This window comes from Triturus cristatus, chromosome 7 (assembly GCF_964204655.1).
Source record: "Triturus cristatus chromosome 7, aTriCri1.1, whole genome shotgun sequence".
In the NCBI taxonomy this organism is placed as follows: domain Eukaryota; kingdom Metazoa; phylum Chordata; class Amphibia; order Caudata; family Salamandridae; genus Triturus; species Triturus cristatus.
This window is the reverse complement of record NC_140590.1, coordinates 181,363,531-181,389,928: the sequence shown is the minus strand read 5'-3', so window position 1 is coordinate 181,389,928 and position 26,398 is coordinate 181,363,531. Positions and strand designations below refer to the sequence as shown.

General features: G+C 45.2%; 1 protein-coding gene across 2 annotated transcripts in view; it reads right to left on the bottom strand.

The window, feature by feature from the left end:
- Nucleotides 1–26,398, bottom strand: part of LOC146809170 (uncharacterized) — a 190,556-nt gene that overhangs the window by 15,159 nt on the left and 148,999 nt on the right. For both annotated transcript variants that reach the window (XM_085615959.1, XM_085615960.1), the window contains one exon: nt 23,993–24,046. In XM_085615959.1, coding sequence (XP_085472085.1) covers nt 23,993–24,046 — 54 coding nt within the window. The remainder of the gene's footprint in view (nt 1–23,992; nt 24,047–26,398) is intronic.

The window sequence follows — 26,398 nt, the reverse complement described above, 5'->3', positions numbered from 1 at the left end:
TGCTTACTTATGGTCAATTAATACTTCTTGTGAGACCAAGGATGTTAAAGAACTTTTAAAACGTTGTATCTGATGTTTCCTAAACAAATAATAGAGTATAGGCACGAAATTGTTTTATTTATTTTTTGCTTCTAAATGTGTTCAGTATTTTTACATGTATGAAGATCTTTTTAAACTAAGACTTTGTACTGCAGCGACTGTGTACTCTGCAAACATATAATGTCATCAACACCAGCAGTATGCGTTGTACCTTGTTATTGCACTGCATTGTCTCCTATCCGATCCTTCCATATATGAGAAGCCAGTGTCAATGGACATGTTATGGCTTTGGTGCGTTTTGAGCGTCAGAGCTCAACAAATGTGCAGGATCAGTGACTTCTACAGGAGTGATAAGGAATGAAACGAGGGGCCATACCACATACCGCTATGTACAGTCACCCCAATGTACAAGGTCACCTTTGGTGGTCACAGCCTCACCGGAGGGTGTTCATCTTCCTGCAGGATGCAGGATGCACATTTGTGGTCAGACTCCTCACAGGTGTTTCTGAGTAGTCATCTCCCGTAAATTGGCTCACCTGTTGATGCACGTACATGATGCACATGACCACTTCCTCCCAGTTTCGGCCGGCATGGCTCGTGGGTGGCGGGGGTGAGTCTGGGCCGTGAAAGGGGGGACTGCGGGGAGGGTGGGGGGCATGGGGGTTGTCGTGGGGGGAGGTGGGAGAGAATAAATAAAATATTAAACTTACCTTGACGCCGGGTTCCGCATCTTCTTTGCTCCTCCTCTCCTTCCTCCAATAGGAGCAGGAAGCAGGTAGCCAGGCTCCCTCCCCATAGCGAATCACAACGCTGCAATGCAGCATTGTGATTGGTCTGAGTGTCGTGACACGGCATTCAGGCTGGGGCTAGAGGGGTGGGCATATTCTCCATGCAGGCTGTATTGCAAAACAGTCATGCTCACTTCCATGCACTGTATTGCAGCCTGCATGGAGAACAGGGAAGTGCGCATGACTGTTTTGGGCAGTCTGAGAGGGCCGATCAAACAGTCATTGCGCACATAGGAGTGGGCAAACCACTCCTCCTCTGCTCCCAGAGCAGAGTAGCACTGCCCATCAACCCCCCGCAATGCAACGGACTCAAAGCATCAAATGATAATAACTTAGTTATTATCATTTATGTTTCTAAAGTTGGACCTGCTGTGAAGCAGTGGGGCGACGCTCCTCCACCATAGCGGAGGAGCAGCCACTGCTTCCTCCATAGAAATATGCTGTGTGTGCAGCCTCCTCATCATACAGGTCTGACATCGAATGCAGGACTGGAACAGGGGTCAACACTCCCAAGGGTCACAAATCATCCTTTGGTGCACATCCAGACTTCCAGATGCCTTGGTGAACAGCCATTCCACATGGTCATCATTTGACCATACTCCAAACACCCTCTGTAAGCAGTCATTCTCCTAGTGCAGGTTAATGCATGTGTTTAACATAAACCAACACCAGGCTTTTTGCCAGCTACCTTGAGAATGATAACCCAGCCTCTGGTACATGTAGGTGCTCCCTCCACACGTCCGTCTGCAGCCAACCTCAGTGCACATGCTCATCCATTTGGTGCACATTTGTAACCATGCTCCCACAAGTCAGCAAGAAGCCATCTCTAGTCTGCAGATCTTCACTCTGGTGGGTGTACATAACTATCTTTGAGGTAAGTGTGAATTATGACCATTTACATAACAGTGCCTACTGTACATACAGTAAACAATTCCAACTCAATGCAGTTCCTAACCCCCTACATGCCTCTCTCAACTGTGCTACAAAAATAAACACATTTTTAGGTAAGAACATGACAGTGCAGTGGTCTAAACAGACCTATAATATCTACTATACATACTGTGGCCTTCGGGTCAGCCCCTTTCAATCAGTTTTCTTTGGTCAGGTTCTGTCAGTCTTTGGCTTGGGACTTTGTCAATGACATCTTGGCTCAGCCCAAAGGGGGTTTTATTTTTCACCTAATGTTATTGAGGGTTTGGATGTACCATACACATCCAATTAGATGCATGCATTGCAAAGCATAACAATTGTACATTTGCAATAATTGATGCAACAGTCCATTGGGTTTATGTGCCTGTAGTGCAAGTCACCACAATACCTAGAACAGATAGATAATGCAAGAAATTAAAATAGGTTGCAATAAAAGACAATAATATTAAATTCATTCTAAAATGGATAAGTTCCAAGATCAACAACTAAAAAATGAAGGTGCTAATAATATTTGAGACTTGAGACCGACAAAGAAATCATGCGGTTGTATCTATTTTTGGGGATAAAAATATAAATAGATATAGAGGATGTTGAGGATGAGTTTGGTGGAGCCATTCGGAATGTTCTGCAGTTTCTTGAGGAGTTTCTGGGTGATACCGGCGTACAGGTGTTGCCGTAGTCGCTTTTGCTACTGATGAGTGCGTGGGTGAATGTCTTTCTGGACTCGGTGGGGATCCATTTCAAGATCTTTCGGAGCAGGAGTAGCGTGTGGAAACAGGATGATGAGACAGTCTTCATCTGGTGGCTCATGGTGAGCGAGGAGTCAAGGATGATGGTGAAGTTTCGTGCGTGGTCTGTGGGAGGGGGCCATCAGGAGTTGTCCCAGGAGGAGGGGGTGGAGCCCATGATGAGGACTTCAGTCATCTCTGAGTTGAGCTCGAAGCAGCTGTTCTTTATCCAGGTGCCGACACCCGCTTCATCCTGTCATGGAAGTTGTTCTTGGCAATTATGGGTTCATGGTGAGGGAGAGAATCAGCTGGGTGTGGTTGGATTAGGAGACGATGTTGAGTCCATGGTACCTGGAGGTGGCTGCGAGTGGGGCCATGTAGATGTTGAAGACAGTGGGGTTTAGGGAGGAGCCCTGAGGCACTCTGTAGCTGATCTCTGTGGGTTCAGAGTGGCATGGAGGTAGTCTGACTCTCTGTGTTCGGCCGGTGAGGAAGGAGCGAATCCATTTCAGGGCTTTGTCACAGATGCCAGCGTCGTGGAGTCTTGTGCATAGGGTGCAGTGAGAGATTGTATCGAAGGCGGCTGGGAGGTCCAGGAGGATGAGGGCTGCCATTTCGCCTCGGTCGAGGAAGGTGCAAACGTCGTCTGTGGCTGCGAGGAGGGTGGTCTCGGTGCTGTGGTTGCTTCAGAAGCCAGATTGGGAGAGGTCCACGATGTGATTCGCTTCGATGAACTCAGAGGGTTGGCCGTTGAGTGCCTTCTTGATCACCTTAGCTGGAAAGGGGGAAGAGAGATGGGTCTGAAGTTTTTTAGGTCCGTCGGGTCGGCAGAGGGCTTCTTCAGCAAGGGGTTGTTCTCTGCGTGTTTCCAGTCTTCTGGAGGTGGCTGAGTTGATGGAGCAGTTGATGGTGTGGTAGAGTTCAGGTGGCGATGGTGCTGCCAGCTCTGTTAAAGATGTGGTGCAGTCAGAGGTCCGAGGATGCTCCGGAGTGGATGCTCTTCTTGATCTTGAGCGTGTCGTCAGCGGAGAGGGGAGTCCAGCTGAGTAGGGTCTGATGGGGTCCGGTGTTCATTGGGTGTGATGGGTGGGGTGGGAGGGTCATGGGTATTGAAGCTGTTGAAGCTGTCGTATATCCTTAGTCTTGTGGTGGACGAAGGTGCCAAGGTTGTTGCAGAGGTCTTGGTAAGATGGGATGTCTGCTGACTCTCTGCTGGGTCTGGCAAATTCTTTGACCATAGTGAAAACTTCTTTACTATTGAGTACATTGGTGTTGATCCTTTCTTGTAGGGCCGCTTTCTTTGTTGTTCTAATGAGGTGGTGGTGTGCGGTGACAGCGAAGTCTGAGTGGTCTTCCAGGCTCTTGCTGCTCCTCCATCTCTTCTCGAGCTGACTACAGGTGCGTCTGGACTCACGAAGGGCAGGAGAGAACCATCTGGCTTCCTTGGAGTGTTGTTTGCTTGGGGCTTTCTTCAGGGGAGACAGTGTGTGGACGCAGTTGGAGATCCATCGGTGGAGGTTGCATGAGGAGGTATTAGTGTCTGTGGATGTCAGAGGATGGCTTTTGCTGAGGGAGGTGGCGAGCTGCTCTTCAGTGACCTTGTTCCAACTACTGCAAGGGTAGCCGTGGGCATGGTGGTGTATGTGGGTTTGGTGAAGAAGAAGTGAACTCAGCGTTGGTCGGTCCACAGAAGCTTGGTGATGTGGCTGAAGCTGACTGTGTCACTGGCAGAGAAGATGAGGTCGGCCATGTGTCCTGCTGAGTGGGTTGGGGAGGTGACTAGTTGTTTGAGTCCGATGGTGGTAAGTTTCTCCAGCAGGCACAAGGTGTTTTTGTCATTGCAGTTGTCTAGGTGAAAGATGAGGTCGCCGAGGAGGATGTAGTCTATAGAGGTGAGAGTGTGGGGTGTGATGAAGTCGATGATGGAATTGCAGAAAGGTGGGCAGGGGTCTGGGGATCTGTAGATGAGGGTGCCGCAGACGGTGGTGTTTGGGTTGGTCTGGCCCTGGATGTGGAGGTGCTCCATGGATGTCGAGTGTTTATCCGTGTGGGTGGTAAGGGTGCTTTTGTGTACGATGGCGATGCCTCACCCTGGTTTGTTGATCAGTCCTTTTGAATAATCTTGTAGCAGTCCGGGATGGCGGTGGCAATGTCCGAGACGGAGTTGAACTTTATCCAGTTTTCCGTGAGGAAGGCGATGTCGGGGTCCACCAAGTCACAGATCTCCACGGCGTGTTTGTGGAGTGAATGTGTGTTGAGCAGGATGCCGTTTAGGCGGTCAGGTTCGGTATTTGTCGGTCGTGTGGTGGGTGGGGCTGGTGTCAAGCGAATGTGTGGATGCAGTTCTGGCAGGAAAAAGTGCCCTGGGTGTAATTCCGCGATGCCTTGCGTCAGGCGGTATGGCGTCCAGTGTTGAGGGCGTAGATAGTGCTGGCATCACCACGGTGGATGGACCGAGAACCAGGGTCTGTGGCACTGGGGTGCAGTCCAGGCACGGATGGGCGCAGACGGTCTTGCCTTTGGCTCGCCTTCTGCAAGTAGTGTGTGGGGGAAGGCTGAACAGCTGGTAGGTGGCAAGCAGCACTGGAGGAGGGAGGGGCAGTGGGGGATGAGCAGCAGCAGGGACACAGGGGAAAAAAGGTGCAAAAAGTGGAAAGAGGTAAGCGAGAAGAAAAAGTGAAAATAGCAAATAAAATGAAAGGAAGGAAAAAGAAACGCAGAGAGACAGAGGGCAGAGCAGCGACAGAGCAGAAAAACTTCCCACTGGACAACTAGGGATGAGGCGCAGGCGAGTACCTGTGGGTGGAGGAGGGCTTTGAACTCAGACCAACAAGAGTCAAGTGCAGCAGCTACTTAGGCGGAGCTGTGCGGGAAGGAAAGCAGTTCACTGACAAGGTCAGTGATATTGCTCCTTTCACCGCATAGCGGCGGCCATAAGTAGTGTGAGTAATATTGTCCTCCCAAACACTCTTTGACTTAAATAGATAATATGTAATTCTAGTTCTGTTCAAATAGTTTTAAATCTTTGGAAGCCTTTGAAAGCAAGCTAACAAATCCTGTTATTGTCGTTGCAGGTGCAAGTGTGTGTGTTTTATGTCATCTGTTGAGAGAGTATCCTCCATTCACCCTCCTTCTAAACCCAGCAAGATTGTTACTAATTTGAAATTACACAAAGCTATCACTATACAAATACATGTAAACATAGATCTGTGGATCAAAGAATAAGCTGTAACAGGTAGACTTAAATTGTTCTCTAAACACTGCTGACTTACAATTTGTATTGCACGGACACTAAATACTGAAAAAACTAAACAAATCTAAGGTCTCATTATTTCCCTTTAGTCCTAATGACAAATGACCTGAGAGTGCTGCTTCCTAGTTCCAGTGACACTGATAGAGCATTTTTAACTTCAATGACTAGGGCATAATGTAAGTTGAGAAGCTACTGCCACAACCCAGTTGAAGCAATGATGTGTGCATCTTGGATCATAGAGTGCTCAATGGGCCACAAATTAGGGCTGGTTGTATGGTATAATGGATTATTTTATGCTCTATGCACCTTGCATAATAATGGTCTATGGCCTGCGTGTTAGCTTTGGCTCTATAGGCTAATTATTGGTTAGTGCTCAATCGATCATATAATGCACAGAAGACCATGAATCATGCATCACAGAAATCTGGCTCAATTCCACATCAGCACCCGGCCTCACCAGAGCAATCCAAATAGGTTACAAGATTATATGATGGGGTCGCATATACAAACGCAGGAGTCGGGCTCGCAATAATCTTTAAAGAATTCATCAAATGCTCGACTCTGGAAGAGAACGCCACAACATTCATAGCAACACCTGTCCTTCAAGCTGCAACTCTCTGACAACTTCACCCTGAATGAGATCCTCGTATACTGATCACCGGACTATGAGCCACCTTCAACAGCCTCATCACCGACTTCATCATAGACTCCAGAGCCTACATACTACTCCATGACCTCAACTTTCACCTGGAGCATAGAACCAACCACTACTCCACAGTGCTCCTTGCAAGCCTAGGCAGCATTAGCCTCACCCAGTTTGTTCCAGGACCCACACATACACCACAGGACACACTGGACACCATCTTCACCACCAGCGACAGCATCAAACACAACACCACAATGCCGCTCGCACTCCAGCATTTTACTTCTATATTTACACACCACAAGCACAAGCCTACCCAGCTGCAGCTGGAGCAAAATCTCAAAAAAGGTCTGGCTCAGCACGGAGCAACCCAACCCCACAGACAACCTCAAAAAGGACATCACAAACAACTGGATCAAGAACTGTGCAGACTGCCTCACACCCATCAAACCCAGTAAGCAAAGAAGAGTCAACAAACAAGCCAGCTGGACAGAGAACCTCCCTCCGAGAATCAAAAATGACACTGCAGCTGGAAAAGAAATAGAGAACCACAAGCCCTCCGACAGACCCATGTACTAGGCTGTGCACAGACGCTACCACCAGCAACTACGAGACACCAAAAAACAAGCACTAGCTGAATGCAACAGTGGCGTGGAAATCTTCTCGATCATAAAGGACTTCGCCACACCCTCCATCAACTATATCACCCTCTCCCAAGAACTTTGCAACAACCTATCAAACGTTTTCCACTGCAAAATCACTAACATCTACAGCAACTTCAAACACCAACCTGGCCCTGGTGACCTCATAGATAACCTATCCATCTCTAACCTGATGGAATGGACAACCCTGACCAGACAAGGAACAGCAACTGTCATGCGGAACATCCACTCAGGGGTCCCCATGGATTTAATCCCTCCACCACATCTACAACCTGGGAACATCACCAATCAGATGCAAAAAGAACAATAGATGGACAGAATGCAGAACAATGTCATACATTCACCCCAGCACAGAGATATGGGCCTAAATCCATCGTTTTTTTGCTCACCATGCCATTCCAGTTTAGACCCAGCCATATGCAAATCAGTCCTGATCCTGTGTCCAATGTGCACAGTCCAGCCCAAACTGCCGGGCCAGGTCCTCCCTGGACTGGAAACAAGCATCCTAGGACCGGTTTCGGGCTTTAAGCCCTCATCAGCCAGGATAGATTGACTCCAGTGGCATGGAGAGCACCAATCAGGACTGCCCTCACCCACATCATTAAAGCCACCATTACAACCACCACTTTCCCAGACAACTGGAAACATGCTGAAGGCAACGCCCTCCTCAAAAAATTATCAACTGACCTGAACCAACTGTGCAACTTCCTTCTGATATCCCCCCTTCTGTACCCAGCCAAAATGATGGAGAAGGCTATCAACAAGAAACTCTCTCCTCACCTCGAGCTTCATCACCTACTGGACAACACCAAATCAGGCTTCAGAAAGAACCATAGCACTAAAACAGCCCTCATTGCAGCCACCACTAACAGCAGGACCATCCTGGACCACGGAGAAACCTCAGCCTTCATCCTGCTCGAACTCTCTGTGACCTTCGACACAGCACTCTGATCAGAAGACTCCACGACATAGGCATTCAAGGACCCAGACTCATTTGACTCTGCTCATTCCTTATGGGAAGAACCCAAAGAGTTAAAATACCATCATTCACATCAGAGATCAAGAAACTGATCTGTGGAGTCCCCCAGGGATCGTCCTTCAGCCCCACCCTGCATAGTGTCAATATGACCTCGCTGGCTAACATCATCAGATCCCAAAGCATCACCATCAACTCATACGCCACCAACACTTAACTCATCCTCTGCCTGACGGACAATACAACCACTTTCCGAATCAACTTCTCCAACTGAATGACCATGGATGTTCTGATCTTTGAAAATAAGACCTCTCCGTGGGACTTCACCTGGTGGCCATCAGAGCTGGGACCAACACTAACACGCATCCAACAATGCAAGAAATCTTGGGATGATCCTATATGACAAACTCACCAGGAAAGCACTGGTCAATGCAGTGAGTGCCTCCTGGTTTCACATTACACGCCTGCTGCCACAAAACACCAGATGGCTCATCACCCAAGCACTCATCACAAGCAGGCTCGACTTCAGCAACACACGTTATGCCGGAATCTTCAAGCAACCTCTACAAAAACTCCAGACCATCCAGAACACCACTGCAAGGCTCATAATAGACCTCCTGCACCGCACCCACACAGCACCACACCTCAGGGAGCTCCCTTGGAGCCCCAATCACAAATACAGCCAATGCAAACTCCTTACTCACACATACCAAGCCTTACACAACATTGGATCAGCATACTTTAACAGCCTCATACACTTGTATTGCCTGACTAGACACCAGGACTCTACCCCACGTACTCACATACACCCCGCACATTCACAAAATCAGAGCAGGTCACTCTTTCTCCTACAACGAACCTAAAACATAGAACAACCTCCCTGAGCACATCATGGCTTCCTACTCACTTCAAGAGTTTTGCAAGATGCAAAAGACCTGGCTCTTAGAATAATTCTATGGAGACCACAGGCCCACTTACCTGCTCAAGTGCCTGGATACCCTCATGGGTGATTAGTGCACTCTACAAATCTACATAAACCGCAGATCTAAACCACTTTATAGGTTATATGTCTGATACGTCTTAGATCGTGTCGTTTTCTCAACACATTTGATCATATTATTGATCAGATTTATCATTCACTTTGGTTTCTTGTGACTATGGATCATATAATGCATAATGAACCACAGAACATATTGCGATCTCTGGACCAGGAATTATCTTGTAATTCATGGCTAATTGAGCACATTGTTCTCTGAGGGTCATGGATCATGCCTCATGTATGACTCATGTTAATGTTTTATGGACTGCAGCTCAGATAGCAGTATATGGACCAAGGATCAGGTTAGGCTCTAGGGTGGACTGTGGAACCTGCTGCCCACTCTGCAACAAGTCATCTGGCATAGTGTTGTATCGAGAATGGATCACAAAGAACTCTTTCAACTTTAAAAATAAATTCTGTGAACTGTGGAACTCACAGCTTTCCATGAGCCCTGTCTTAAGTCTTCTTCTTTGGGAAATAGATCAGGTTTGGGTCTATGCACCTTTGATCATATAGTGCTCTTGATCCACTAATCCCAAAAACCTCTATGGATCATATAATGTGGTATGAAGCATGGGTCATGTGGTGCTTTCAGGACCATGCATCATCTTGTGCTTTTTTGGTCATAGATCATGTAGTCTCCTCTGGCTGACTTAGTTTCCTATGAGCTGTACATGAACTTTTGTACATTGTGTAGTTCACAGTCACTGACACATTGCTCTATTGGTCATTTTTCATGACATGTAGTACTCTGTGTGTAGTGCCTCATGCAGTGCTCTTTAAGATGTGTTGACCATTGTGTGCCCCATACAGAATGTAATGACAGCCAGGGGTATGAGTGCTGGAGCAGAGTTTTCTGTTGAAAATGTATCGAGTTTTAAGCTCCAGTTTTGTTTATATGTTTCCAGAGGCTTCTGGAGTCGTTGAACAGATGAACGGCACAATTAAAAACCGAATTGGTAAGATGTGTTTAGCCACTGGAATGAAATGGCCTGATGTCTTGCCTCTAGTGCTAATGACTATTAGGTCTGCTCCAGATAGAACCACAGGTTTGAGTCCGCATGAAATCTTAATGGGACGTGCGATGAGACATGCATTTGTGCCTGTCAACAAGTTGATGACAATAACTGATGACATGATTTTGGATTATTGTAAAGGCCTGGCTGACGCAGTTCATTCTGTGTTTCACCAGGTTAGAGGAGACGCTACCACACTTGAGAAGAAGCAAGCCCATGATCTGAGTCCAGGGGACTGGGTGAGGATTAAGGTACACAGAAGAAGAAATTGCTTGGTTCCAAGGTGGGGAAGGCCAAGACAAGTCATTCTGACTACGACAACTGCAGTGAAGTGTGCCGGTGTGAAAAACTGGGTGCATGCTAGTCATACTCTGAGAGTTCCTAATCCAAAAGAAGGGACTGGTAAGGAGTATTTTGAAGAGTCAGATTCGAGTGATGATGCAGAGACTGAACCAGTGAGAAGAAGGAAGAATCCTGAAAGAGGTGAAGGAGAAAGAGAGTCAGGTGATTCTTTCTTTCCAAGAGAGGCTTCAGGGGAAACATGGAGAGTCTCAGAGGAGAGATCAGATTCTGTAAGAGTGCCTGAAGTTCCAACAAGTAGTGGAGAAAACAGAAGAGAAAAGAGCAATTTCACAGAGACTACTCCTGAATCAGATGAGGAGGTTGAAATTCCACTTGAGATTACACCTGAAGAAGCAGGGTCAGAAGAAGATAGAGAGGGACAGATTGCGGAAAACCATCGAGGAGGTGTAGGGAACATTCCTGATAAGTTAGGTGAAGGGACAAGTAGACAGCAAGAAGATTGCGTGTCGGAGACCCGAGGAGGGACAGAAATAGGGAAATCTCAATCAGTGGTGGAAAAGACTGTGGAGCGAAAGAAAATTGTTGAGGAACAAGAGGCAAATGAGACAGAATCAGATGAGAGCGAAAATGAGAAATCAGAGGGTCGAGTTCTGAGGAAGAGAACTTGGATCGGAGAAAGGAATAATAAAGAAGTAAGACCGAAGAGAGTTGTAAGAGGAGATCTTTGGCCTAACAACAAGATAAAGAGACTGAGGTACAGACTGACACAAGTAAATTCATCGAAAGCTGAACATGTGAACGAGGTGTCGAGTCAGAATCAAGCAAAAGGTGAAAAACAAAAGGTCACAAAAGAACCAGAGGAAATCAAGAGAATCAGAAAACCTAACCAGAAGTATAGGTCACCGGAATGGACGTACGTGGCACTGTCTGAAGGTGAAGAGACAGAAAGTCAAGGAAATCCAGAGGGGACCATACGTAAAGTGGTTGAGGAGAAAACTGTTGGAATCCTGAAAGTAATCTTGACTGACATTGGAGAAGAGTCAAATGCACAGGATGTTGTTGATGATCTGATACAGTTCGATGTTGCTGAAGAAGAAGTGAAAAGTGATGAAAATCCAAATTGAATGAACTAAAGAAGTCACTTGGAGAAGTGAAAGAGAAAATCTGAAATTAGCTGTTTGAAATAATCTAGTGCTCTAGTGTTTCAGTAGTGGAGTAGAAGAGGCTAAGTCAAAAGACACTGCCAAAGTAGTAAAATGGCTAACAAAGAAAATAATCAAAATAGATGTGCCTTTTTGAAAAAATGGTGTAGAATGTGCTGTTGCTGTACTGGATTATTAATGCTATTATGGGGTGTATTAGCTTTATTAGTTACTTTTAGAGTTACAATAGGTACTTTTGGAATACATACTGAAAATGTGACCAATGTAGAGAAAAGTTCACAGAAAGTAGTTCCGACTAGAATTAGTAACATTTACATACATAAAGATAGGTCGATTAATGATTTTTCTAGCAATGTTTTTTCAAAGTTGTTGTACGAATACGTAAAGACAATGGAAGTTAGGGATTGCTACGTATGTATGCAATTGCCTGCATCCGTTTCAGAGGGTGTTACTTATCACCATTTACCAGCTACGTATGGAATTTCATGTAGTGTGTTGAGTAGTGTTTTTTATTTGTTAGGGAAAATAGATTATGAGATGTCTAACAAAGATAACATGTTTGGGCAATTGCCTATGAGCAAAAAGCTGAATCCAGCTAAAGAAGCTAACATTTTTGGTGAGATTTTTATTGAGAAAGAAGAATTAACATTAGATTACATTTTTAAGAACAATTTAACTTGCAGTTTGAAAGAAGAGGAGAAGGCTTTCCTAAACATGGTAGAGGAAAGGAGAATGAGCATGCATGAAAAGGCAGGGAAATATAAAGTGAGTGAGACAATTTGGGACATTGAGATGGGAAAGGAGTTGAAGAATGGAGCTAGTCCAACTTTAGCTTTAGATGCACCACAGAAGGGTAAACTATGCATTACCAGAAAGAAATCCCAATATGATACATATTTTGTTGGGACTAGTGAGTGTCATGATACATACTTCATTGCAACAGGATGGGGTTTTAAAGGTGGAGAAGATCCAGTTTTCCCAGGAGTGTATTATGTTTGTGGGAACAAGGCTTATTACAAGTTGCCTGACCATTGGTATGGCACGTGTTATGTGGGCCTGGTTTTTCCAAAGATTTTTCATATAGATAGAATAGAAGATGTAGAACATATTAATTTACTAACACGTTTTAAGAGAGAAACTTGGTCGGAAATAGTTGGTGATATATTTGGAGCTTTAATTCCAGCAGTGGGAATTTCTTTGAATGCATATGGTATTCGGAAATTGTCAACAGTGGTGGATCGCTTATCGACAAGTACCGCTGGAGGGTTTCTTTTGGTAAATACGGAGATGATTGCCGTACGTGCCATGTCTATGCAAAATCGACTTGCCCTTGATATTCTATTGGCCAAGGAGGGTGGAGTCTGCGGAATGCTGAAAGTTCAACATTGTTGCACTTACATTCCTGACGAAAGCAAAGACCTAAAGGTCTATATCAAAAATATTACTGATTTGCATGAAGAATTAGTACCACTGGAAGCTGAAAGTATCTGGACTAAAATAGCTAATAAGATAGTTGCTATTAAGAGTTTTATTGCTAAGATAGGTAGTACCATTATTGGTAAAATTTTATTTCCATTGACTTGCGTAATTGTTGCTTTATTGTTACTAAGATTGGGGTGTTTGTGTTGTAAAAACAGGGGAGGGAAAAAGAGAATAATTAGAGAAAATGCTGAAAAGAAACAAAAAAGGTCAAGGAGAGATCCTCAAGAAATAGAATTAGAAGAGATCAGGGAGAGTGTTTACTTGGAGACAAAGAGGGATGATGTGAGGGAGTCTGGTGTTTAATGTTGTGTCATAAAAGACATTTTCAATTTCTCCTAAAAATTGGGACTTAAATTTGTTTTTTTGGGTTCGTTTTTGTGGTTTTTGTGGTGATAAGATATCACCAAAGGGGGGATTGCTGGAGCAGAGTTTTCTGTTGAAAATTTATCGAGTTTTAAGCTCCAGTTTTGTTTATATGTTTTGACTAAAATTACTAATTTAAAATTTGTTAATTCATAGTTTGTCTTGTTGAAGTCGGACTAACCAACATTACTAATGAGAGAAAACTACACGTGGGAATGCATATATGTTGCTTAGTAATAATGTGCAGTTTTAATTAAATGAATGTTGCAAAGTGCTATTTGTTTAAAGCACAAACGCTTTTAAAAATAACGTGTACTAATGCTTTATTGTGTCGCAGAAAGCTAGATAATTGCATACACATAAGGGTATTAGTGGGAATTAACACTGTTTAGACATTATGCTGTGGTAACGTTGTTTTGTGTTTCTTTTAATTAAGATGGTCTGTTTTGGCCTAAAACAAGATGGCTGCCGTTTACAGCCTGCACTCGAGTGATTGAATTTTGACGAGAGGCCTTGCTGAACATGGTCGAGAGTCACCTGACCACAGCCTTTGCCTGGTTAGAAAATCTTCCGTGAGGACAGCAGCTCTGGGAACGATTCCAGCTGGCCTTGGACAAGGATAAAGCACAATGAACATTGTCCAGTCTGCGGTGGCTCTGCTAAGATATCAAGGAAGAACATTTACGAAAGTAACATTTGCAAACTCGAGTTTCCTTCTTCCGTCTTTTTATTTTTGTGATTTTTCCTGAGCGGAGGTTTTCTAAATGTAACCGAGAGACTTCCTTTCCTGCTCGCTCTGTTCAGCGGCTCAACGGATATTCAACATTTGTTTTAACTTTTATTCGCAACATACCCTATAAATATGTTAGACTAGAGAGGGTCCATGTTCGTTCGTTCATTCATTCTTTCCTGGTGATCATCGCGTTTGGATGTTACCCATGCTGAGGACGGCAGCTCGAGAGACTTTACTGAGAGACCTGTCCTGACCCTTTTAGCTAGAATAGGTAACTATGAGAATGACAATTTTGCTAATGATTGACTTTTCATTTGAATTAATTTACGATAAACAAGCATTGTTTGAATTTCAGTGTCGGGTGTTTATTCCTTGTCAATTATTGAGTTCCAAATGTATTTCCTATGTTTTAAAACATGACTCAGGACAGTAATTTTATGGTCTCATTGACCTCATTGTAGATGCAGATTGGTTCTCCTATATTCGGTGTGGATAGAGTAATAGTGTGAATCTAGTGTGATGGGCCCTAGCGTATGATGTGTGTTTGTGCGTGTGACTGTAGGTTTACTCTGTCCGTGGAAGCAGGGAGATTTTATATGCGCCGATCTGCAGCATGAACACATACAACATGCACCAGAGAATTGCAGTTTTGCACAAACATTTCTACTGACCGACCAGTGAAAAAAACATTTCCAAGGTCTACGTTGTGCAAAAAATGCAGTCAATTTTTGCACTAATCGGTTGGTGAAAATGTCATTTTTGCACTGGTAGCTTATTACCAGCATTCTTTTGCATTGGTCTGTTAGTAAAAACAGTGATGCAAAATTGCACCTTATAGATCCAAACTCTATGTAATTAAAATTGACTAGTTTATAAAGAGATGTTGTGCAATGTTCCATTCAACCTCCCCTGTCTCTAGTCTCACACCTGCTTAACACCACTGGAAGAGGTGAGCTGGATGTCTATCTAGCATCATGGCCACAAGTTGCTTATTTGTGAGTGCATCCAGACCCACAACCAACTTGTGAATGATCTAATGTGCTCCCAATGCGGTCTATCATGAATTGATCTCTGCTCACTGATTTGCTGCCTCAAGTATAATGTATTCAGGATGGAATGTATGTCATATTTTGGTTCTTCTCCCACCTTTTGCGTCTGATATTAATGAGGCTTTATGCCACTGCATAACAACTGCAGCAATGGTTAAACCGAGGTTACTACGAGCAACACAAGGCACGGAGGGCTTACTTTGAAAATCAATTTCGAATTGTGGGGAAATCAGTTCTACAAATTACTGTTTTTAATTGTTTGTGAGCTTTGTTAAAGCTCAGGGGGCTACCTTGCTCTTTTTAACTTTCAATCCCAGCACTTGCACTTTTTGGGCAGCCATTTTGGGTCAGCGCTCTAGTGGCTGTACCCTTGTTCAGGGCTACTTAAGGCCAGGATGACGCGACCGCGCAACGGTTAAACCGAGGTGACTACGAGCAACACTAGGCACGGAGGGCTAACTTTGAAAATCAATTTCGAATTGTGGGGAAATCAGTTTTAAAAATTACTGTTTTTAATTGTTTGTGAGCTGTGTTAAAGCTCAGGGGGCTATCTTGCTCTTTTTAACTTTCAATCCCAGCACTTGCACTTTTTGGGCAACCATTTTAGGTCAATGCTCTAGTGGCTGTACCCTTGTTCAGGGCTACTTAAGGCCCGGATGACGTAACTGTGCAACGCTTAAACCGAGGTTACCATGAGCAACACTAGATACGGAAGGCTTACTTTGAAAATCAACTTCGAATTGTGGGGTAATCAGTTTTAAAAATTACTGTTTTGGGTCAGCACTCTAGTGGCTGTACCCTTGTTCACAGCTACTTAAGTCCCGGAGGATGTAACCGAGCAGCGGACGCGCCGCCGGTGCGCCAATGGTGAGCCGAAGGCAAGCCCGTCTGCGCCCGTCTGCGTCTGGCTGTGGCCAGGGGCCACAACCCCTGTCTCATTATAATTCTGAGCAGCTTCGACAGTTAAACGTAGCCGCTAAGGTGAATTGCGTTCACTCCATTGTTCCTGGTAGTTTGGATTCCAGCTGTAAGCACTGTCCATTTAGACTGTCGCCGCTCCCCAAACCACTCGGCCCCTGCCGAAGCTTTATAAAATATTTCTGCTGAATTGTAGATCGCTGCCCAAGCATGCGGTGGAGATCTTCATTCTGCTAAAGGAAAAATGCCCAAAAGTCTTGTTTCTGACAGAAAAGTGGCTTAACTCAGGATCTGATCCCGATATTGTCCAACCCCCCCCCCCCAGGTTACCTAATTGAGAGGATAGACCGGGCTGTAGGTAAAGGCAGAGGGATCACCATAATTTAGAAAAGCCACCTCAGCTGCCGCACTTCTGGTGGTCCTCTACCAGATTGTGAGAACCTTCTATTTACAATAGGATTTGCCCCCCCCCCCGCTCACCCTGTCAGGCATTTTAATTTATTGCGGGTCAGTTCTGTCAATCATTGCCTGAGATGGCTGCTAGTCCCACCAGTACCCCCGCTAATTTTATATTACTAGGTGATTTTAATCTGCATTTCGATAATCCTTCACATATGGCTGAGGTAGAGATAATCAAGGAACTTGCTGCTTCCAGTTTAAACAGAAGGTCACTAATGAGACCCATTCGAAGGGCCACCTTCTAGATCCTATATTCTCCAATCTGGAGGAATTAACAGGAAGGGAACCCATCCCAATACCCTGGTCTGATAATTTCTTGATCCATTTTTCCTGGACCGCCACCTGTGTCATCCCTTTAACCAGGCCAATAAGGACTTTGTCACGTCCTTGGCCTAAACCTCCTTCAGAACAGTGGATATTCGAGTTAGAAAATACCAAGCCGACCCCTTTTATTGACCCAATTGTTGCCAATGAAAAATTTAACAACTGGATTGAGAGCACTTAGATTGGGTTCTCCCGAAGAAAATGACCCAGATGAAAGTAGGGTCCAACAGAAATCTATGCCTCTCCGCTGCGGAGTCCCTCAGGGATCGTCCCTGAGTCCCTCCTTATTTAATGTTTATATGACCCCGCTCGCGGAGATTGTGCTCCCTTTTGGGGTTCCCATAGTGACCTACGCTGATGATACCCAACTGGTCGTAGCAATGAACCACTCTGAAAATGCCTCTATCGGCCTTTGTCCCTGTTTAGAAGAGGTAGCTAAGTGGATAAACCATTCGTATTTAACATTGAATGGAGATAAGACCGAGTTGATGCTCCTAGGCAATCCCTCTCTCTTTAAAGCGGATGGAATGTGGCCAGCCTGTATGGGACCTTTCCCTGCCCCCAAGACCCAGATGAAAAGTCTAGGCATCTGGATTGATCAAGATCTCAGCTTTATGGTCCAGGCGCGGAAGGTTGCGGCTTTCTGTTCGGCATCCTAGGTATGCTCCGCAAAGTGCTTCCACTTATTTCCTTCCAGGCAAGAAAGCTTATGGTGCATGCACTCATTCGCTCTCACTTGGACTACGGGAATGCCCTTTACCTTGGAGCCCCTGGTTCGACCTTCTCAAAACTCAAAACGGTGCAAAACTGCGCAGCAAGGATATGTGTGGGGACCTCGAACAGGCAATCTACAAACCCCGCCTTGAAGTCTCTCCACTGGCTTCCTGTCCTGGAGAGAGAGTTCATTTCGAGGCTATGTGTATCATCCACAAGACGTTAGCAGGGAATGGACCAGCGATCAACCATTCCATTGCCCAGCCTTACCTGGCGAATAGATGGCTGCGCTCAGACGATTTGTATCTTGCCGTCGTTCCCAGGATTAAGAAGGCCAGAAGTGGCGGTCACCTTTTCTCCTATAATGCCGCTAGGATGTGGAACACCCTCCCTCTCCACCTACGGAGGGAACCCAGCCATCTGCCCTTACGGAAATTGTTAAAAACTTGGCTCTTCCCTTAAGTGTTGCTGTGATGTTCTCAGTTTACTGCTATCAGCGCGGGGATGCCCCTGGGTAGCTATGCGCTTAATAAATGCTGTTTTCATTTTATTTCATTTCAATGCAAGTCTTTTGTATTTTGTGTGTTTTGTTATTGCTCTATTTGCACACTGAATTTTCTAATTTTTTAATGTCATTGGTGCGTGATGTTAAAGAAGTTCCCATGCTCACAGTGGCCATGATGTAGTCAGGTACTGATGTGATCTCTTCTATGCAAACCCAACTGCTGTTGGGCAGCAGAGTGTTCTTGTCAAGAGCTTTTCCTGAGAAGGTGATGTACCAGAGCCGGGGATGCTTTAGAAAATGGGAGAAAGTATGGGGCCAGGGGATAAAGTACAGAGGACTATAATGGTGTGTCACAGGGAAGTTAATGCTAGATAAGCATAAGATGTTAGAACATAATTTGAACTATATACTGTAGTGCTGTTGTACATATGCATGCCAATAATGAAAATGTGACTTACATGGATGTTGGAAATGTGTTATGCTGCTCTCCTTGTTGCATCAGTAGTGACATTGAATATATGACCTGTCTGTGTATGCTGAGCAACTGTTTAATAAAAAAGAGTTTTACAAAAAAGCTCTGTTCCTGTTACAAACTAAAATGCTACCCTGCGAAGTGGGTGTAAGGGTTCTCATCAGCCCGTGCTGAGACCCTCTGAGAGAAAAAAAAATCACACTCTCTCTCATACACAGAAGTCAAAGTGAGCGGGATCTGAGTGCCCATACTTTTTTAATTTGGCTAAAATAGTTCCCCTAAAGACAAGTGCCATGGGACAGATAATTACGACAATTGAGATGGCTTAGCTGAAGTGGAAAGGAGGGAGCTTCCAGCGCTGTGAAGCCAGGGGAGGAACACGTTAAACGAGAATCAGGCCTTCTCACCTGGGTCCCTGCTGCCTGAAATAAATATAAATGTGTGCATATGGTTAATCTGCTAACATAATGGCTGCTTTGAAGCTGGGCTCACTGTTCCACTGGAATCAAGCTATCCTGGCTGAAGAGGGGTGAACCCCCGAAACTGGTCCTAGGATGCTTGTTTCCGGTCCAGGGAGGACCTGGCTTGGCAGTTCGGGCTGGACTGTTCCCATGAGGCACAGGGTCAAGACTGATTTGCATATGGCTGGGTTCACACTAGAATAGCATGGCGAGCAATAAAATTATGGATTTAGGCCCAGATCTCTGTACTGGGGTGAATGTATGACATTGTTCTTCATTCTGTCTATCAATTGTTCTTTTTGAATTTGTCACACCGAGTGGGACGGGTATGCTCAGACGTGAGTCCCGTGCTCTCCATGCCACTGAAATCAAGCTATCATGGCTGAAGAGGGGTAAAACCCCGAAACCGGTCCTAGGATGCTTGTTTCCAGTCTAGGGAGGACCTGGCCCGGCAGTTCGGGCTGGACTGTTCCCATTGGGCACATGGTCAAGACTGATTTGCATATGGCTGGGTCCAAACTGGAATGGCATGGTGAGCAAAAAAACAACGGACTTAGGCCCAGATGTCTGTACTGGGGTGAATGTATGACATTGTTCTGCATTCTGTCCATCAATTGTTCTTTTTGCATTTGCCACCCCGAGTGGGACGGGTATGCTCAGACGTGAGTCCTGTGCTCTCCATGCCACTGGAATCAAGCTATCCTGGCTGAAGAGGGGTGAAACCCCGAAACCGGTCCTAGGATGCTTGTTTCCAGTCCAGGGAGAACCTGGCCTGGCAGTTTGGGCTGGACTGTTCCCATTGGGCACAGGGTCAAAATTGATTTGCATATGGCTGGGTCCAAACTGGAATGGCATGGTGAGCAAAAAGACGATGGATTTAGGCCCAGATCTCTGTACTGGGGTGAATGTATGACATTGTTCTGCATTCTGTTCATCAATTGGTCTTTTTGCATTTGTCACCCCGAGTGGGACGGGTATGCTCAGACGTGAGTCCCGTGCTCTCCATGCCACTGGAATCAAGCTATCCTAGCTGAAGAGGGGTGAAACCCCGAAACCGGTCCTAGGATGCTTGTTTCCAGTCCAGGGAGGGCCTGGCAGTTCGGGCTGGACTGTTCCCATTGGGCACAGGGTCAAGACTGATTTGCATAAGGCTGGGTCCAAACTGGAGTGGCATGTGAGCAAAAAAACGATGGATTTAGGCTAAGATCTCTGTACTGGCGGGAATGTATGACATTGTTCTGCATTCTGTCCATCAATTTTCTTTTTTGCATTTGTCACCCCGAGTGGGACGGGTATGCTCAGACGTGAGTCCCGTGCTCTCCATGCCACTGGAATCAAGCTATCCTGGCTGAAGAGAGGTGAAACCCCCAAACCGGTCCTAGGATGCTTGTTTCCAGTCCAGGGAGGACCTGGCTTGGCAGTTTGGGCTGGACTGTTCCCATGAGGTACAGGGTCAAGACTGATTTGCAAATGGTTGGGTTCAAACTGGAATGGCATGGTGAGCAAAAAGACGATGGATTTAGGCCCAGATGTCTGTACTGGGGTGAATGTATGACATTGTTCTGCATTCTGTCCATTTATTGTTCTTTTTGCATTTGTCACCCTGAGTGGGACGGGTATGCTCAGACGTGCGTTCTGTGCTCTCCATGCCACTGGAATCAAGCCATCCTGGCTGATGAGGGGTGAAACCCCGAAACCGGTCCTAGGATGCTTGTTTCCAGTCCAGGGAGAACCTGGCCTGGCAGTTCGGGCTGGACTGTTCCCATTGGGCACAGGGTCAAAACTGATTTGCATATGGCTGGGTCCAAACTGGAATGGCATGGTGAGCAAAAAAAGATGGATTTAGGCCCAGATCTCTGTACTGGGGTGAATGTATGACATTGTTCTGCATTCTGTTCATCAATTGTTCTTTTTGCATTCGTCCCCCCGAGTGGGACGGGTATGCTCAGACGTGAGTCCCGTGCTCTCCATGCCACTGGAATCAAGCTATCCTAGCTGAAGAGGGGTGAAACCCCGAAACCGGTCCTAGGATGCTTGTTTCCAGTCCAGGGAGGGCCTGGCAGTTCGGGCTGGACTGTTCCCATTGGGCACAGGGTCAAGACTGATTTGCATAAGGCTGGGTCCAAACTAGAATGGCATGTGAGCAAATAAACGATGGATTTAGGCCCAGATCTCTGTACTGGGGGGAATGTATGACATTGTTCTGCATTCTGTTCATCAATTGTTCTTTTTGCATTTGTCCCCGCGAGTGGGACGGGTATGCTCAGACATGAGTCCCGTGCTCTCCATTGCCAAAAAACTACCTGAACAGGTCAAGTAGACAGGAACCTAACAAGGAAGAACAAATGGTGTCGGAAACAATTTGATCCTAAAGAACACCGATTAGAAAGAAAGGGAAGGAGTATCTCTTTCTATAGTCCCCTCACTCACCAGGGTTTCCCCACGGTGACATGCTTCATCATAGGGGTCCTCCCAGTCCTCTGCGGACTGAGGCGTGCTACGACTTGCGGTGTTACGTAGGAGCACTTAAAAACTGTGGACTATGTGTAGTGTAAGTGAAGGAGTGGTGGAGTGGGATAATTAAAATAATCAGCTAGTGGGCTAAAAATAAACTTTATTAGTGCTCTAAGCTGAAAAAATTAAAACGGGGTAATATGACAAGCAAACCTAACTGTAATGGAAAGGTGTGCCTAGCATATGTTCTGGTCAGCTAGTTTCGAGCTTCCCCAGCTCTTCGTCAGGACTACACTGGGACCAGCCCAGTGTCGAGAAACTTGCCACTCCTAGTTAACCTGAATTAGGTGCAATAAGTGTGATGTCACAATTGTAAGGCATGCGTTTTAAAATACATACGTAATGTACGTCAGCACAATGGTTTAAGAAAAAGCAACACTGTGCTTCATGGTCACCGGAGGGGATGCGGCGATCTCGTACATTTGTACGTTGAACCCCGCATACAATGACACTTACTCGAAGCCAAACCTCGCGGACCGCATTCTGTGCTCTCCATGCCACTGGAATCAAGATATCCTAGCTGAAGAGGGGTGAAACCCCGAAACCGGTCCTAGGATGCTTGTTTCCAGTCCAGGGAGGGCCTGGCAGTTCGGGCTTGACTGTTCCCATTGGGCACAGGGTCAAGACTGATTTGCATAAAGCTAGGTCGAAACTTGAATGGCATGTGAGCAAAAAACCGATGGTGTTAGGCCCAGATCTCTGTACTGGGGGGAATGTATGACATTGTTCTGCATTCTGTCCATCAATTGTTTTTTTTTGCATTTGTCACCCCGAGTGGGACGGGTATGCTCAGACGTGAGTCCCGTGCCCTCCATGCCACTGGAATCAAGCTATCCTGGCTGAAGAAGGGTGAAACCCCCAAACCGGTCCTAGGATGCTTGTTTCCAGTCCAGGGAGGACCTGGCTTGGCAGTTCGGGCTGGACTGTTCCCATTGGGCACAGGGTCAAGACTGATTTGCAAATGGCTGGGTTCAAACTGGAATGGCATGGTGAGCAAAAAGACGATGGATTTATGCCCAGATCTCTCTACTGAGGTGAATGTATGACATTGTTCTGCATTCTGTCCATCAACTGTTTTTTTTTACAGAGATGCCCCTGTACCCGACCCGTGCTTGAGGTACTCTGAAGGCTATTGTACCTGTAGCTGGACAGGAGCCCCATTCTTCAGCTGAGTTGCTGTAGCTGCAATGGGTGTGTCCTGCAGTTCTCACCAGGGATAGTATACTGGCAACGGACAGCATCAACAGTGGGAGGTTGCTATACTGTAATCAGGGGACACGTCCTAAACAAGCATTTGCGATACAATAGGTCTCACATTTGCCAGAGTTTGAGCCATTAGTATTGTAATTGACAATGCCTTTTATTTATGTTTTAAAACCCAAAACATAAATAAAAGGCATTGTCATTTACAATGGTAATAGCTTAAACTCACGTGAATGCGAGAGTTATTGCATTGCAGATGCTTGTTGTTAAAGGGTGTGACCTTACAGCACTTTAAATACATAAATCACAAGTGCCAACTTCTCCAATCAGGATTCAGGTCTGGGGTTCTCTGGTACACACAAAGATATGCGCAGTGATCACATTACCCAACAGAGGTTTCATACCGTAAATGAGTGTATTTCTTTCTGATTAGTTTAACTAGGTTACTTGAAGAAGAAACACCAACACAGTAGTTACAGAATAGTTTGTTCTTCTTAGCCATGCCTTTGACTCCGCATCTACGCTCGCTAATCCCGCCTCATTGCGCTTCGGGATCTTAGGGGCATTATCAAGCCAGGCGATAAAATTATCGCCGCTTTGGCGGCAGAAAACTGCCGCTGAAACGGCGATAATGAGCTTGATAATATGCTCTATGGAATTCCAATTGAAGCCCATGTTAGATGTCCTTCACATTTAACACAGGCTTCAATTGGAATTCCATAGAGCATATTATCAAGCTCATTATCGCCGTTTCAGCGGCAGTTTTCTGGCTTGTTAATATGCCCCCAAGTTCCCATACTTTTTTAAAAAGAACTTCGACCTCTGGTAATACAACGAGGTAAATGTTAGTTAAAAATCTGTTTACATTTTCTTATCTCGGTGCGTTTGATACTCAGGTGCTTTTGCAATCATTTTTCAGAAACATCTGTATTTCTTTAAATCTAATTTATTGCTGCACAACATATCTCTGCTCTCTGAAGGTGCGGAGGGATACTGATCCAATATATGTGTGAGGAAGAAAAAAGACAAGCGAATAATAGTAGGTTCCAGCTTGTTTTTTTAGCTGTGCGTGCAGGGGTGTCAACAGCATATAATCCATACTCCTCTCTGCGCATGCGCTATACAACAGCCAGACTTGTGGCAGGGACTTTTTTCTGTGCAATTAGGTTTTGCGGGTTCCTCCGCACTTCAGAGTCGCTGCACTGCCTGCTAAAGAGAAGCGTCTCAAGAGGTTTTTCGAGAAGAGGCTACTTACCAGCAACGAGCAGGACAACTGAGCCAACGACAGAACAGGCGATAATGATTGCTCCTGTGGGAAAGACAAAAAGCCAAGTTAAATACCTGCCATTGCGGACCAACAGTGTTGCACTTTTCTTCTCCGCTCGATGCTTTCTGCTCTCCACTCACTGTGCTTTCTGGCCTCTATTTACCTGTCAATGTCTACACTTCTTCGCTATTACAATCGTTATTTTTGGCCACCTGGCAGAGCTTAATTTGAGCCTTTGGCTTCCTGTGCTCCGCACCCACACGTAATTGTCCTCACCACAATTTCTGACACTGCCACATGGTGGCGCTGCTCGCGTAATATAGAGATGAGCAGAACAACGCTTGATTAAGAATACAATATACATTAAAAATACTAATACCTACCTCCCCTGCCATTTCTTTAGTTTTGGGGGCCTGGAATAATCGTTGTTTTAGTAGAATTAGTAGTTGCTTTGGTCCCGTCATTGGCAGCGATGAGGGGGCAATGGGTGGTGCAAGCTGCAGTGGCCCCCTGGTCAGGGCCCAGGCACCTATTATTTTACAAATGAAGCAGTGCCACCAGGCCACCTCTCTCTCCACGTGTGTGGTTGCAGCCCCTGGTGCACACACCCTTCCTCTGCCCGCTTTATTGTCTCTAGATCTGCTCTTCGCATGCATCAGCCCTCCTCTCGCTCTGTGTCTTTTCTGTCCTAAATTCAGTCACTGGTGTGGAGCCAGATGGGCTGCACCGCGTGACCCCAGCACCATTTGTCCCTGCCCCCTCACCGCCCACTTTACAGTTGTAGATATTCTGAGGTGACACAGAAAAAACACAGACCCTGCTCCTTGCCGCACACAATTTCTCTAAACACCTTTCACTGCTAAGCAGTTTGTTTGAGGCAATGCAGGAGCCACATTTGCATAAATATTTAAATGACCCCTTTCAGCCAATGCTTTTCCTGCTGTTTTTCACCATTGCTATTACTGGGTGGCCTGTCCATCAGGCCGCAGTATTTCGCAGATATATACATTGACTTTGCATTACATCATGTAGAATTTGAAGACCGACCCCTGAGTCTCCCTCGAAGCTTTGGGGGACCCCTAAAAGGTGAGAGGCCCATGGTATGCCCCTGCCTGTACCCCATCCAGGCTTCATTGCTGGTGGTCAGAGGGCTCAGGCAGTTCATGTTGCGTACCCAAAGTTGTCAGTGTCTGGGGGTTGTTGCGTGACCTCATGGGCAGTCTTCATCCTCCAGCCACAGTGGCTTGGCAACAGTTGTAAAACAAAGCGAGTGCCAGGGCCCTCACCAGGAGTCTCTGCAGCTTGCACCACCCATTGCCCCAGCTAGCACTGTCAGAGACAGCACCAACACAACTACTAACCATCACACTCCTACAAGTGTGACAATCCAGACTAGTCCAGGCCCCCAAAGCCTTCAGAATGGATTGGGCAGCAGATGTTGGTCTTTTAATTAATATTAAATTAATAAACTACCTACTATTGTTGTGCTCATCTCTATATTAGTATATGTGAAAAAGTGGTTCTGCCACACCTCAAAATCTAAAGAACTTTTTACAATTATGTCTCTCCAAATGGATGAGAACAGTCAACAAATGAGAAAACGAGACATTATGTCCAAACCAAAAAGCTCAAAACTCTTGTCTTATATTCAACAATATATTTTTATCTGTTTTTTTGAAAAATCAGTGTAAACTTATTGCAATACATATATTTACATACATACAGAATAGTTCTTCTGAACTAACATTTAGGACTTATATGTGCACAAACATTAAAATATTTACATGTCACAAAACATTCCACAAAATACATGGACATATACTACATAGAAAAATTATATTTAAACAAAGTGCGAAATTTTGAAAGAAGAAAAAAGAAATATCAGCCCAGTAGGTGATTAATCAAATTATTGTTTTGGTATCCTGGGTGATCATGATCACCCAGGATACCAAACTAATAATTTGATTAATCTCCTACTGTATTTTGTGGAATGTTTTGTGACATGTAAATATTTTAATGTTTGTGCACATATAAGTCCTAAATGTTAGTTCAGAAGAACTATTTTGTGTGTATGTAAATATATGTATTGCAATAAGTTTACACTGATTTTTCCAAAAAACAGATACAAATATATCGTTGAATATAAGACAAGAGTTTTGCGCTTTTTCGTTTGGACATAAGGTCTCGTTTTCTCATTTGTTGACTGTTCTCATCCATTTGGAGAGATATAATTGTTAAAAGTTCTTTAGATTTTTAAGAGTGGCAGAACTACTTTTTCACATATATTACTAACCCCCAGGTTCTGCACTAGACTGGGCTACCCCATTGCTTTATATCATCTCTATATTAGCTCAACAGCTCCACCATGTAGCCGACAGTCATAAGTATTGGTGT